The sequence below is a fragment of the Manacus vitellinus genome, unplaced genomic scaffold, assembly GCF_001715985.3.
Source record: "Manacus vitellinus isolate BGI_N305 unplaced genomic scaffold, ASM171598v3 scaffold_9_pilon, whole genome shotgun sequence".
NCBI classification, from domain to species: Eukaryota; Metazoa; Chordata; class Aves; order Passeriformes; family Pipridae; genus Manacus; species Manacus vitellinus.
Genome location: NW_021940917.1, coordinates 18535914 through 18552079, shown reverse-complemented (window position 1 = coordinate 18552079; position 16166 = coordinate 18535914). Strand labels below are relative to the sequence as shown.

The following is a 16166-nucleotide window of genomic DNA, read 5'->3' as shown; positions in this document are numbered from 1 at the left end:
TAGCATTTTCTCAGAACAGTGCAAACTGGAGCCTTTTTTAGGAAGATATCACACCTTTATTATTTTGATGTGCAAAGTTTGGCAGAAATATATAGTCTTGACTTGGAAGCCAGTGCTCACAGCAAAACCACTCAGGGAGAAACACTGGGTGAAAGTGTGCACACAAGGACACACACTGATAACAGTGCCTTGGAAAGCTGCAAGTCAAAGCAAAGAATCCAGATAAATGTGGAAGTTATGTTATCAAAGTGCCACGATAAGCATTCGTACAATAACCTTGTGTATTAAACCCATGAAAAAAATCAAGTAAATTGATTTATATAAAGAATTCACCAATGCATCTGTCAGATCTGCACCTAGGACTGGACGTGGACCTCTTCCAAGGAGGCAAGATTCCAACTCCCCATCCCCCTTCCTCCAAAAGACCCTCATACATTAGCTCACTTTAAAATGCATGAATAAAGTTGCTATATTAACTCCCCACTTAGTAAAATCAGATTATTGCAAATAAGTATGCAGATTTCCAAGCAAAGCCACAAAAAAATAAAATAAAATAAATAGTAATAATAATAATAATTTAAAAAAAAAAAAAGAGGTTTTCATGAATGTTATTTTGGCAGATATTTTTCCCAAGGGCACAGGCTAGCGAACAAAATGATTACACGAAAATACAGTATGTACCATGAATATTCTTTGGTATGCACAGAACAAATTAGGGTGATATAATGTCACATTGCCACATTTTAAAAGAATTAAAAAATAAATAGAAAAATCACAGACTTTTTAAGCTATTCAGAAAATAATACTGTCATCACTGTCTGAAACAGAAACTTTTAAAAAAAAAAAAAAAAGATTTTTAAACCATGCTTTGATAACAACGTTTTGATTACAACTTGGGGAGCGTTTGTTTAAGAGAACAAGATGAAAATTTCTTATGGCCCTAATCCAAACCCTTTCGAAGCTGGAAAGCTTTGGTTTCAGGCCTCAAAAATGTCTGTAACTATAAGACGTACCTACCCATTTCAGACCAGTGTCCCCCTAGAAGTGCTGCCTCTGCACACAGGCAGTCTGCACCAAGCCCAGGAGTCCCCACTGCCTGTTAAGGATCTCCTGGGGAGCTGAGGATGTCTCTCTGTTAACACCTCTTTGCCATATCTTGCAGGAAGCCTCATCTACCATCAGGCTGCTAATCTTGCCTGCAGTATGAACTCCCCTGTGTCCCAAGCGTTTCTCCTCACAGTGCCTGCAGAAGCATCCACAGGTTTGTTGTTTACAGGAGAAACAACAACAGAAACCTAAACAACTTACGTGGGGTCCTACACGGTGCCAAGTGACAGACGTGGGCACTCAGTCCAGAAGTAACTCCATTCCCTGAAACAAACTTAGTTAATAAAAACACTCAGTTTAACCAGGTCTGCATTTTGAGTCTAGTCAGGGCAGTTCAGAATACTACTGCCTTCAGCAGCTTAGCACCAGCTTCAGCATGAGGCTTCTGCCCAGTAAGGGATCCCAGTCCCCCAGGATCTCCTCCAGCAGTGAGTCAGTGGCTTAGCACCAGCAACACAGAGCAAGCCAAAACTTCTGAAAATGAAAGATCTTTTTTTCCCACACCCTTTCATCTGGGAATGTTTGAGTCTGCAAGTTAGTGAACAATAAAATTCTCACTCTTTCACTGTCTTTTCAACATGTCAAGACTGAGTTCACTCCTAAACATATCTATTTATAAATATATAAACTACGCCTTTTACTCTGCCTTTAGGGAACAGTATTTCAAGTAGAGGAAATGTATTAGTGAATCCCGTGTTTGTCCTCTGAGAAATATCTAACAGAGGACAAAGGCAAGGAATATTTAAAGGAACAAGGAACAGAGGAAGCAAAGACAACGTGAAATAAGTTCCCTCCATAAAGAAACAAATTCTTTATTCCCAGTTCTCTCAGTTTTAGCAGTGTGTAACTTGAAATGCTTCCTCAGTAATTTGTTTCAAAATTATCACTTAACTGAGCTGGGAACAGAAGGATTCACTGAGGAGACATGCATTTGGTGTGGACAAAAAATAATGGGAAAAAATGGAACGTAACATCTCTTCCTTGATAAGAAAAGCACATGACCATTAGTTCTTTTACAAGATATTTCTCCCAAGGCTTTAGGTTAATTCTCATATATATATTTAATTTAAATCTAATATGAAAGTAATTAAATGGAAACCCACATCAAGTTATGAAAAAGTATTCACAGGATTAACAACGAAGCAAGACAAAGATCTTTATCATAACTGTAAAACCTCAGACTACATTTGAGAATAATCAGCCTCAGCTGAAATCATATTATATCTAAATTAAATTAATGCACCTGAAATGTTTCTGGTTTTAAATTACTTAGAGGCAATAGCTATATAGTAAATTACTTCTCTAGTTAGCTGCCTATTTTCCTACCCACCATCCCATCTGTTAATTACAATATAATTTGTTGTTATGGAAGGAATTCCAACATATATTGTTGGTATATGTTAAACAGCTACCTCTAAAGCAGACTAAGAATTAGAGTTGGACATATTGATAAGATTTTTTAAATTGATTGTTATGAATCAAAACTACAGCAGTTCCCCACATCTCCAGTGGCTACTTTATTAGTTTGAAAAGAAATTTGCAAGAAGGCTGTGTGGAGGGTGGCTCCTACAAAAAAAACCAAACCCTTCTTCAGTAACAGATATAAAATATGGAGCAACAAAAGCTCTTTCTGTGAATCTCCATGATGATTATTTATTGCTTAGTATAGGGAATAAATTTTCAATTAAATGAATATGACAGTTTTAATTTAATTTCCCTCCCCTAATTCCACCACTTTTAGAGTTGACAAAAGAACTTATTGAACAGATGGATTATTTCCAGTTTTAGACAGAGGTTTTAAAAGGACAGTTAAACCATCAGGTACACTGTAATTGAGATAAAACAAAGTTCCTCTTTCAGATCAATAGAAATGAGAAGTAGCTACACTGGATTCTGCATTCCCTCAGTGTCGTATTATTTTAAATTCTGACTCTCCTGGAGATTTACAGCCCTGTGAACCCCATACTATTTCCAGCTCCTGCCATAACCTCAGCTACATTACTTCCCCCTGCTTGTGCAATATTGCAGTGTTCAGCTAAGATTTAGAACAATACTTTTTCATTTTAAGCAACGGGATGGGGCCTGGGTCAGGGCCGTCAGCATGGGTGTCACAGGGAAAGCAGGAGTCTGACTGTGGCTGTGAAAACCCCCCCTGCAAGTTCTAGGTGGGGCAGTGCTCCATGGGGGCTGCTGGGAGATTCCTCGTGGAAGGCTCATCCCTCGAGTCTTCTGTCACAGCCCCAGGGTACTGTGGCCAACTGGAAGCCAGGCAAGGACTTCACACCAGGACAAACTGGATTTGGATTCAGAGCTGCAAAAGATCTCACACAGCCCTGGAACAAAAGCACATCACAGAAGGCAAGGGGGAAAAACATCCCCTAATGAACTGCAATGTGCATTTGCCCGTTGCTGGTTTGTGTCTGCAAGCACCTGTGTGTGCACACACTTCATCTGGCCCCAAACACAGAGCTACTGCATTATATTCCAGCGTATTTTTTCCTCCAAAACCAGGCACATGTGCACACATACACACACAGGCGTTGCCCTCTACCTGAGGTCACAAAGCAAGCCAGGAGGCCCAGTCTTGTGCAGTGGAAACCCAGTGTTAGGAGACACCCCACCATGTATTATCTAGGAAGAAGTAGTGGTTAGAGAGTCCAGACACTACAAGTTTTCAACATAAAACATAGCACAAGACAGGAAGAGTAGGTGCAAAATGTTTTTACAGCATTCTTCTGGAAAAGAAATCCTGCCAAACCAACTTGCCTATATTTTGTCACAGTAGATACAGTACATTTTGCTCTAGAGAAAGGTCTGCCTGACCAGGTTATCACAGACTTGTTTTGTCTTGCCAAGCAAATGCACTTAGTATTGCTTAATAATCCCTAGATTCACATTACTGATTGAAGGAGTCAACAACTTGTCATATCTGGAAGCTGGGCAGAACTGAGAGATTGTACAAGGTCACTTTTGGAAAACAAGAACAAAATTCAGTGTTCTAAAACAATGGAACAAAAACTCATTCACTGAGCCACGTCACTGTTTGTGCTGCATGCTACTACTTTTCTAATATCACTTTTCCAGTATTTGAGAAAATCTCCAAAACTTGCCTCCTGTCATGCATTCCATTAACATTTATTAGATTTATCTATGGAATGGATACATTGTTGTTCCTTATAATATGAGCTTAGTCCCTTTACTCAAAAAGAGGATGGTTTTGCCAGTGGATTTTTTTCTTCATATTTTGGGTAAATGAAATGCTGTTTTGGAGAACAGCCTGAAGCAGTATTTGCCTGTCTAGAAGAAGAGCTGCTGTCTATGCATGCTTAAACTATGACTTAGGCTTTATTTGAAGATACCGCTGTGCTTGCAGCTGAGTGTTTTATCCTTATATCTGTTTTGGCAAAAACCTCAAGGTCTGACATCTTTGACAGTGCTCCCACTCAACAGGTGCTCCTGAGCTCTCTCCCAGAAACCATCAGACCTTTTCCCTTCATTCCAACCTGGCTGAAGTGAGGTGATTTTTCTGAACACATAAGCTAGTGACATCTAATGAACTCCTTAAAAAATGTGAGAAAAAAATAAATTCACATATCTAATGAAAGTTTGAGGTACTATTACAATGAAGTAAATTCCCTTTGGTGTACTACGATGTTCATAGCCATGGCAGATACAGGAAGCAAGGGATTCATATCTCAGCTGGGAGCTTGTTCCTCTGGATCAGTCTCAGGGAAATCACTAGATGAAACTAAGTGTAGTGATATTTAGATGAAAGAATGAAGCCACCTATCAGAACTTGTACTAACGACTGCTTGTACTTATCAGTTAGTATTGCAGGTGAATTCTCTGTTCTTATACAGTTGTTAATACTGCAATGTTTATAGTTTTGTCTTCCTATAGTCTCAATGAGTCACACATGAAAAGGCCCTCCAATAACCTAGTTCTCAGACAATATCAGAACAGGATTCAGATTTGACCTAGTGAAACATCTGTAGTCAGCTTCCCCACTCAGGCTATGAACCCTTACCCATTTTTCCTGCCCTATGACTGCAAATCTATTCCCCTTCCTACCCAACTCCATCTGCCTCATACACTTTTGCAAACATGGATACTCCTGCCTTGTCAGTGGGCTGCTGTGGACAGTGCCAATGCTCTAAACACTTTTCCTATGGTCAGACCCTGTCTTCTTAGGAAAACCATATTAGCTGAAGCAGAGTAGGGCCCTAGAAACAAGAAAAAACTTTAGAAACATCCCACAGTCTTGTCTTCAAAAACATGTTGCCCTCTCCTGACCATCCAGACATGTATTTGTTGCCTAGAAAAGCTGTTCTGCCACTAAGAAAAACTCTAGCTTTGCTAGACCTGGCAGGAAGAAGTAACTCTGAACGCCTTAATGAGCAGCACTGAGATGGCTTTGCTTGGCCCCAGCCCCAACCCTTCCCAACTTACCACCTCGACCCATCCACTTACTGTCTCATACCTTCCCTGCTCTCCCTTGGCCCTGCTTCCAAATCTCGAGGAGGAAAGGCAGATCCCGACTCTGACTGGATCTGTGAAGCAGACATCACAGGGAAGAGCAGCCTGGGAAGTTGCAGAACAGCAAGTTACTTCCAATCCACATGACTCAGAGCAGCCATTCACACGTGGGCAGCGGTGCTGGTGCAGATGCTCACCTGAAGTGCAGTGGAGGTGTTTGCATGCTGTCACAGCTCCGACCCCGGCAGCTCAGAGAAGTGCACCCACATCAACTGAGGGGGAAAACCCCTCTCCAGTGCCATGTGTATTACCAAGGCTGACCTTGAAAATTTTATACCACTCCTTCATCATCACTTTGACAGCAAATCCACGTTAGAGTGGGGATGGGAAAGTTAGTATAGGAGTCTGACCTGGTTTTTTTGCACACAAAGTCATAATGCATTTTGACCATCAGAAATGGGCTGAACTTCAGACAGTTCTGTACAGAAGCTTCCACTGACTTCCACTTACTCATTTATTACATCTCTTCTCTCACTGACAAATCCGTGGTGTGACTGGACCAGTTACTCTCCATTTACTCTGTAGTAAGTTAGCAAAGGACTAAAGGAAGACAATGTATTTGATTAATCAAGTGCATTTATCTGAGAACATGAAACCTAGGAGAAACAAAGAACTTCACATAAATAAATTTCACTTTTTTTTTTTTTTTAATTTATCCTTTATTTAGTAAAAGCACCCAAAGCTGCATTATATTAACACAAGTAATAAAGCTTTCATATTTTATTCCTACCAGTGCATTTCCAAATCCAGGTGAAATGCTGAAAATAAGTAATGCTGCCATACCATGAACACAGGGTGTAGATCACAATGATATACAACTTACAAGTGAACACCAATCTAATAAAATAAAAGGCTGTAGTTAGGTGTGAAACCTGAAAGTTAAGGAATTTTGGCTGTTTTATTTCCACAATACCATAAAAAAAACAGAACCATAAACAGTACCACAGTACCATAAAAAAAACAGCGGTTGTAGGATAACATACTTAATCATACTTTTTGCATCACTTTATTGAATACTCCATGTTTGGATGTACAACTTATAGCTATAGTGTGTGTTGGCTACAAATGTTACAATGAGAATGTGTATTGCTTGCATTTGTACAGAAAGGGTCATGAAATGTATGGACCTGTCTGCATGTTTAACAAAGTGAAACAGCAATACCATAAAACTTCATCATGTATGAATATTGTAAATGGTTAAGTTATAAAGTCATTCATTCAAAAATCCAAATATTTCAATGAAAAACCATATATAAAATGCAGTAAAACATAAATTACATTTAAAGGTCTGTACATGATTCATCCTGCAAATAGAAGCACAAAAACAGCACCTTGTACAGTATTGCTTATTTTGGTCTTCTAAAGTTCAAAGATCATTTTTACCAAAAAAGGCAGGAAAAAACATGGTTTCACATGCAATCCAGCAGTAATTGTGGTAAATCAAGTAAGTCTATAACCCCGCAAAAAACCCAAGACTTTCACAATGTAGAAACATACATGTGGAGCCATTTTCTGTACTTGATAACCAATATGCAATTAAAGTTGGATTTATTAAGTTAGTGCACACCTATAATATCCCCTACAATATCCCCATTTTTGGTTAACAGTGTATTAAGGTTGTTTGCTGCTGAAAATACACAGCAGAGAAGGAATACTTTCATCCACAAATGCAGTCAGATGATCTCATTCAGAAGCTTCTCTCACAGTCATTCACTGGAAGTGATGAAAGAAATCCATCCTCTCTCCTCTCACGTTTTTCCACAAGATGTTGTGGATGCTCTAAGTTTATGTGAGTTCAAAATCATTTGGATAAATTCATGGTACAAAATTCCATCAAGGGCTATTAAGCAGAAAAAAAAAATAAAAATCCACTTCTGGATTGGGAAGTCACTAAGTCACAAATTGCTGGAGGCTGGGGAGGTACCCTGGGGAAATTCTACAAGGGAAATTGCCCTTGCAGTCTGCCCCTGGGCAGACATTATCGATGGCCTTTCAAGACATGCTACTGGGCTGGACAGACCTGTGCTCTTACTCAGCACAGTCAGTTTTATGTTCCTTTTCCCTACTTTTGTTGTTATGGTAATACAAACATGGATCACTTCTCTCAGCTTTTTTTTCTCAGACTCAAAAAAGCAAACAACAATCCCATGTCCATTATTACATCAAAGAGATAAATACTACAAACTAAGCTGTCCATCACAGCCAGGGTGTTTCTTTATGCTTAGAGCAACTCTGCAACCATAGTTGAATTCCTTTTTGTGTTACTGGCTTAAGCATAATTCACTAGCATCACACTCACATATCATGATATACACGATGTGCAATGCTACTCTGCAATATGTTGCACAGCAACAGTACATATCTGAAAAGCAGCTTCTTTCAAGAACTGTAGGACAGTAAAAAAGATTAAACCCAGCAATTCTATACCATCATATTTGCAAAATCCAGTGGTGGTAATGGTCAGTAAACCCGGTATATCATTACTGCTGCACTTTACATTGGTGTTGCTTTTTTAGTTTAGTTTTAGTCAGATCAAAATCACTCTATTAAGCCTAAGGATCTACTGTCTCCATGCATGGAAGCGATGTGGGGCTCTTACTAGTGAGGCCAAATTCCTTAGGCTTCTGACTGGATTTCTGCCTCGTCCATCTGCAGTGTGTCATTATCACCCAGCAATTCTGTTTCAGGCACGGAGCTCTCTTCCTCCTCCTCCTCCTGGACAGGGTTCTGGGCAATATCTTCCGTTCCATTGTGTGTGTCATCTGTGCCTTCTGACAGCAGAGCAGCCCTGTCGGCCACCGACGCGTTGGAAGGCGCCGTCGTTACGTAGCCTGTGCTGGTGGATCCGCTCCCGCTGTGGTGGGAGCCTGGTTTGGGAATGATCTGGGGAGGCATCTGCTGAGGAGCCATCTGCATTGGAATTTGGACAGGATAAAAATTTGGCAAGTAAGCACCATAGGCGGGCATTGGCTGGTAACCATTGACTGGAATGTAGAGCTGCGGAGGTGGGACCATAGGTCTCATCTGGCCTTTCATTTGTATGAACTGAGGTTGAGGGAAGGCTGGAGTTTTCTGCTTTGGTCCAATGTATCTAGCGTTGCTGACATTGCTAACAGGGCTTGTGCTGAGGGAACTTGTTTGCGTGGTGTTGCTCGCCCCAGAAGTTTGCGCTGAGCTGTTGTAGTTAGAAAGATTTCCCCATGTTCTTAGTCTGTTATGTATATCTTTAAATCTTGGTCTTCTGTTGGGAAATTCATTCCAACACTCCAACATCAAAGTGTATATCCACGTGGGGCAGTCATCGGGACACGGCAAAATCTGTCGGTTCCTGATCATCTCAATGACATCCTGGTTGGAATAACCACAGTAAGGCTGCAGGCCATAGCTGAAAACTTCCCACAACACGACTCCGTATGACCATATATCTGAATCAATAGAAAACTTGCCATACATAATAGCCTCAGGGGACATCCACCGGATAGGAAGAAGGGAATTTCCCATCAGTTTGTAGTAATCAGCAGCATAAACTTCCCTGAAAAGGCCTAAATCAGATATTTTCACATTCAGTTTATCGAACACCAGTATATTTCTAGTGGCCAAGTCCTTGTGGACAACATGGTGGCTTGAAAGATATTCCATTCCTGCAGCAATCTGAGTCACAATGTGGAAGAAGTCTGCTGGTTCCAGAGTGGATTTTACTGTCTTGTCATCATCGGTGCTGCCAACATCTGAATGGGGAGATCTCATCACTAAGAACTCATGGAGGTCACTGTGGGAACAATAACTGAATATCATACTTATAGGTTGCTCCTTGGTCACTATTCCCAGCAAACAAACAATGTTTGGGTGCTGTAATCGTGATCTCATCATTGCCTCATGTTTAAATTCTTCACGAAGAGCCAGTTCTGCTTTGTCTTTAAGCGTCTTGATGGCAACAGCTTGTGTCTGTTCACCTGGTGCTGTACCAAAAAGATGACCCTTGTAGACTTTGCCAAACCTCTCCTCTCCTAGTTCCTCCATGAAACGCACAGTGGACAGATTAATTTCTTTAAGCTTAGCCTGAAATGAAGTAAAGACAGTCAGTAAAATATCATAGTGTTTCCTAAACAACCATTATTAAAGCAAATCTCCCAGTGGCTAGATGTCCAAATGCAAGACAAACTGGGCCAAAATGACTTTTCAGGGGTTTTTTGTATATTCACATCAGTGTATTGATTTTACAGTTAACCTTGAAGTGAGTTATAATATTATCAGAAGTGTAAATTGAATTGTGCTGCAAGATAATGAGAATAATTACTTCTACAAAGGAGTGGTCATATTTCCTGCAAGCTAAATGAATAATGGGTTCAGAGTAAATCTGGCAAAGGATGACACCTATTAACTGCAGTTGTACTTGCCCTACAGACCAGCCCAGAGCTACTCAGTGGAGGTCTGTCAGAAAAGCACTGGCTGAGGAGATGGAAGCCTCAGATTGAACTGAAACATCCATTCCAGCAGAAGGAGGAACAAAACCTCTCTCTTTCAGTTCGGCAGTAGCAGATCCACCCTTTTCCCTCTGTTACACTACAGGAATGGCCCCTGCCCATGGGCAGCAGTGTACAGTACCCCTGCTGAAAAACCTCATGTCAGCCCCAATGAAGAGGGGGGTGCAACTGGAGCAGAAGGAAGAAGGAATTTCTCCCTGGTACTTGAAGGAAAAGGCTGCAAATCCAAGAGTGAGAAACCCCCAGAGCCTCCCTCCTGTAGCTGGGAGGGAAAGAAAGGGAGTTTGTGATGGTGTTGTAATGGATCCATCCTGACCAGCATGGAATGGAGGAGTCCCTGACAGAGCAAGGTGCAGCTGGCACAGCTTCACACACACAGCACTGCAGCATGAGGGAGTAGGGTAGGCTGGAAAGAGGCTTTAACAGGTGATTTGGGAACAATCTCTGATTTTAGTGGCCAGCAGACTGTGGACTGGGCCAGAAAATTTGCAGCACAGTCCTGCTCAGCCATTAAACCTACCCTTTACACAAAAAATCAATCCAATTTGCTACAATTGGTCATATTCATCAAATATTCTACAGTTTCCTGAAGAGATGTTGTTCAATTGTTCCAAAGTGAGCATTGCATTTTAAAGCTTGCATTTTGTAAATGCTGTGATTAAAAATTAAACATTAGCACTGAACAGGACTTCAGCACAGAGATCAGTTGTTTGGCCCAGAAAATCCTGTGCAGGAGCTGACTTCTGCAGACAGGAGTTCAAAGCCATTTTCGTTTCACCATCCTTTGCGATACTCAGCCTTTGAAAGCGTTGTACCCCATCTCAGCTCCCCATTCAGTTATGGATCAGAACAACAGCTGTCTTGAGCTGATGGATTAGACAAGAAACCCCACTGTGCACCACGTTTTAAACAAGCAAACTGGCCATGTCATTATCAGCAGCAAAAAGAAGCTGCAGGCTGCAGACTGGATCAGACATAACAACATTTCCAGTCACTGCGACAACAGGCAGAATGGTGACTGACAGGTAAGGACAAATGCCATAAAAAGCTTTGTACTGAAAGCTGTCACACAAGGCTGGGATTTCTAGATACAGCTAGCAGGTGTAAGGATTGTTTTTCCCTGAAATAGATGGTCTGCACAGCATGAAAATTAGGTCCCCTACAACACGGCTCAGTTTGAACACAGACAACCTGAGACAGTTAAAATCATTACAGTTCAGAAATACGTGGGCCTGAGCAAATTCTGTAAGAAATACCTGTTTGTGTTGATTAATGAGAGGCATTTCCATGTCCTGGCTGGGAGATGCCATCAGCTGGCGACGCTGTGGTGTAGCAGCAGATGCCTTCTGCTTGTTTCTGCACATACACACCAGGAAGAAAAGGCAGGCTATCACCAGAGGAATGGCTATGCTGGGAACAAGGATGTAGAGGATTCCCATTTTGCTGTTGTCATGTGGACCTGCCGAGCACAGAAAGGCTCATTGCTTACAATAAGTATTTTAAAGACATTTTATAGTTAAGCAAATTATTATGACTATTAATACTATATTTTAAACAAAAAGCAAACCACATCTCAAAAACAGAAGTCACACTACCCTCTCCCCCTTCTCCATAACTTTCCATTAATTATTTCAAAGAAGCTTGATTGGACATAGCAACTAGCAGTATGAAGGTAGACTAGGAGCCCCACATTTAATGTGTTGACTGTAACAGTATTTGGTTAATTTCACCTTTTTTTTTGAGGCTTCCAGTTATGGAAACTACAGAATACAGACCAGAGAATCACTGCATTATTTTGTTCAGGGTATAAAAAACAAGCAGTCTCCGTGACAATGTATAAAGCAGTGATAAACCCCAGCACAACATTGCAGTCTGACCCTCTCTCACAGCTTCAGCCATTTTATCAGCACTTTGCCCATTCTTTACTTCCACTGATACTACTTCTGCCCAGAATAAAACAAATCTCACTTCTCATTAGCAGAGATATTATTTGTTCTGTACTTAATAAAATTAAAGTGCTTTTATGTTGAGTGAGACAGAAATGAAAGAGCCATCAATACACTTAGTAAGACTGTTCTTTACCTTCCTAAAATTATTTTTGTCTTAATATTTAGAGACTCTAGAAAAGCACAGAGATGTCCAAAATGTTCTCTGGAACTGCCTGGGATGTTTTCTGTAACCTGTGGTTTTGCTATTTGTGGCAACTGCTTTCACCACAACCACATCCCAGTGTTATCTTTACACCATGTTACACGCCATGTAGAAATTTATTATAAATGTCAAATCATGTTACTGTAAAAAAGAGAAGTAACTAAGAAATTCCATATTAGTTCTGAGCAGTTTTAAAGATCCAGGCAATCCACTTTTATGGCTTCCATGATATATACCTCTTGCTGCAGGAAACATGATTTTCTTCCTAATGAAGCACGGTAATAAGTCACTTTGTCATGCCCAAAGACTGTTAATGTGTGAAGTCTGTACTAATACAGGGAACTGAGTGGAACAGTATTAAGCTGTGAGAGCTGTGGTTTTTATTTTTCAATCAGTTGTGCAGTACAGAGCCACTAGCAGCTAATGCAGGACTTTTCTGATAAGATCATCTCTTTTATGCCATCTCTGCTTCTGCACTTCAAATGGTTTGTCTTTCCCACCAGGCATGGTGTTATATCTCCCTCTACAGGATCTGAAAATCCTTGCTGCCTGCAAGATGTCACACAGAACAAAAGCAATATAGCCTTGAGTAGCATGAGCAAATCAAACACATATAGGTGTTTTCCATGTCCAATCTGGCATTTGACAAGTCAAAATACAAACTGCAGCATTATCATGAATTATTATCTCAGACTAAGCCTCCAATATGTAACCAAAAAGTGTCACATTATCTCAGTTACAAGCTCTGATCTCCAGAAAACATTAAACCCCACAACTGAAAACAAAGCTACTGCAAGTTAAACATTCAAAACCATAACCCCCTTAAGTGAATCGCAATAATCAGGAGCATTCAAAATTACACAGGGTTCAGAACAGTAGTAGGGGATAAAAGAAAGAGAATACATACTACAAGAAGGTATGTCACACAGTTCCATGCGTACGTTTTTATTCTTTGTGAAACACCAGGGACCATCCATCTGACCTCCAGGATTTCGACAATACGCATGTCCTCCGCCTAGCTCTGGAAACTGTGTGCTTGTCAGATCGTGGTTGTGGGGACTCTGGGAGTCCCAGAGCTGGCAAGTGTGGCCAGACTTGGTAACGCTGACCGTCCCTCTGTAGTCCGCTCCAGAGCCATTGTAGCACTGATGATCTGCAACACAGGGTTTGGCAAAGTGTTTCAAAAACCCAAACAATCAAGGGACAGCAAGACCAAAACTGCTGAGGCCCACGCACCATGTATGCAAAAAAAGTACTTAAATTTAGGTGCTTCAGGGCTTAAACAAAAGGTGTTTGGTTTGAAATTTCAGCTCTGTGCGCTTTTACACCCAGTTAATTCTGCATTCTCTCTTGGAGTGTCTCAGCTCTGTGGCTACACACACACAACTATTTCTAGTTTTAAATGCAAGTTGAGACTAAGGAATATGTATGGACCTTTAGGTACAGAACATGATAAATTAAAAAGAATCAGAAATATGAGTTCCACTTCAGGAACTCAGTCTTCAGGAACTTCAGTCCTCAGATGTCAACAGTGTAAACATCCCACCACTTCTATTTCTCATCTTCCCGTCTTCTTCACACTGCTCACTTTCTATAGAAATTAGTACTGTGTTTTCTAATGCCTCTTGCCCACTTTTCCTTATTTTCTTCTTTAGGAAAAAAAAGTATTCAGTCTTTTCTTCTCTTTAGATGCATCATTTTCATATCTGCTGGCCCCACATCTTTATTCTTTTTTTGCTGTTATCCTCTCTTCATAGTCTTTAAATGCTTGTCTTCCACATGAACCATCTGAACTGAATCATGCATTTTCCTGCATGTTTGCAACATTACCTTCTCCATTTTTCTGATCTCTCCAGCCCTCAGGAATGCAGCTCTTTCAAAACCACCGTGTATTCAAGCTGCAGCTGTTCCACCAGCAGCAGCACCATTGGCTCTGAGGATCATGGACAACTTTTGCCAGACTTTTTATTGGTTTTGTTTTCATTCCTTTTGCTTGATATCTCTTCCCTGGCCAACTTGCCTCTGTCATGGTTTTCTCCATTGCTTCTACTTCTCAGCTACACTACATTATTAACTTGTAAGCACATAGCTAGTTTTCCACGGCCACCTTTATGCCATGACTCCTGCTCCTAACTGTGGACTCAGACAACGAATATTTAGAATAATCTTATCACACTTTGAACTTTAAACAGCGTTGGTCTCTTGGGGTTTTCTTGTTGAATATTTTAGGGGCCTAATTGCTATGAAATGGAGTAGTCAGAAAAATCGTCCGAACATAATTAGTGACAACAGAGCAGCCTGCCTAATCCTGGATGTAAATATAAATTCATGAAAGCAGGATAAATGTTTTAACTCATCGTATGTGTGTAAATAAAGACAGTTACACCCCACATGAGATTTACAGGATTACTATTCTTGTGGATTTCCATATAGAAGGAACGAACATACTGTTCCATTTCTTAACACATCTTGCAGTGACACTTCAACAGACTGTTTGATGTTTATTGATAGGCAAACAGAGCTCACAGATGCATGGGGTGGCTCACCCAAAAAGGTAAGAACTGAGCTTTGGGTGGAGGAAACACGCTGCTGCCCCTTGCAAATCTGTATCAAACTGGCTGTGTGAACACAGAGTTTTATAGCCCATGGTGGTTGACATAATCCTTTTTGGTATTAAGCAGCATCCTTTAGGCTTCCTTACCGTCCTAACTGTACTCTACAACAGTGCAAGATCATGGTCAGTGCTAACAAGATAGAAGCAGTGTTGTCCAGTACAGCTGTGCTTTCCCTACAAAAGGAATGGCTGATAAAACAGTCTTCCAGACTCAAGCCAAGGAAGCAACAAACTCTTATTTTTTCCCCGTGATGAAACACCCAGACTTACATCGGCTGAGCCTCTCCACAGGGATCCCAATCCTTATGCAGTTGGCAGCTTCCAAGGTGTCAGGTCGTGGGAGGTCCTCACACTTAGGCAACTGCAGCTGCATCAAGATGAGGGGGTTTGACCTAGCAATGTTGTACTCCTGCCTGCAGAGATCGTTCTCCAGAACTTCGCATTCATCCCGGCACAGTTCCCGTGGCTTAGGGGTCCGGGAGCGCTCGTCACACAGGGGGAACACGAAGTGGCAGAAGGATGGGATGGCGAACTGGGAGCACTGGTCGGACAAGTGCGTGGAAGTGCCAATCATGGTAAACGCAGCTGCAAAGGGACAAAAGTACTGCTTAAGCACCGATTCGCAAAAAAAAAACCCCACGTCATTTGCCTTTAACAACTTTCATCTTTCCTTGAGGGTCTGAAAGCCCACTGAGCAACAGGTAAAGGAGGCCATTTCTGCTGTAAAGGAGAGCTGACAAATGCAGAAAGAAAACCCAGCATCCCAGTGTCCCTCTGACTTCTTCACAGAGCTTGTAGGACTTCAGTTCTTAGGAAGTTACCCATGTGACTACCATTGCTCAAACTACTGGCCTTGGCTAATTTTAATTTAAAAGCATAAAGAGCAAAGGCAAGATACACCTGACATGTTCCAAAGTTCCTAATTAGGTAAAATCTGAACAAGGATCACCTAACTTCTTCCTCCTGTGAACATTTTGATCAATAAACAAAGTGTTTTTCAAGTCTTGTCTGGCAAAAGGAAGTGTGCCGTTGGTATTTAGGGAGACGCTGTTATTAACAGGCATGAGAAGCCTAACAGGCAACAGTTTGGGGAAAATGAATGCAGTGAGTCCCAGCACGCTGATCACATTAAGATGAATGTCATAATGAATCAGGAACATAATTCTCCCCTTCAGCTCTCAGCAGCTACAAGCTAAAATTTATTTCAAAGTTTCCTTGCATGTTGCAAAGAAAAGACAAATACGTGCGTGCATCATGTATCTGGTGCTGAGTCA

At 41.1% G+C, this 16166-nt stretch overlaps 1 protein-coding gene across 1 annotated transcript in view; it reads right to left on the bottom strand.

Annotated features, from left to right (window-relative positions):
• Positions 1 to 7174: 7174 nt before the first annotated feature.
• ROR2 (receptor tyrosine kinase like orphan receptor 2) overlaps positions 7175 to 16166 on the bottom strand; it is a 43496-nt gene continuing 34504 nt past the window's right edge. Inside the window, exons 5-8 of the mRNA XM_018086205.2 lie at positions 15163 to 15477; positions 13186 to 13431; positions 11384 to 11586; positions 7175 to 9702 (exon numbers count right to left, since the gene is read on the bottom strand). Coding sequence (XP_017941694.1) covers positions 8260 to 9702; positions 11384 to 11586; positions 13186 to 13431; positions 15163 to 15477 — 2207 coding nt within the window. The 3' untranslated portion in view covers positions 7175 to 8259. The remainder of the gene's footprint in view (positions 9703 to 11383; positions 11587 to 13185; positions 13432 to 15162; positions 15478 to 16166) is intronic.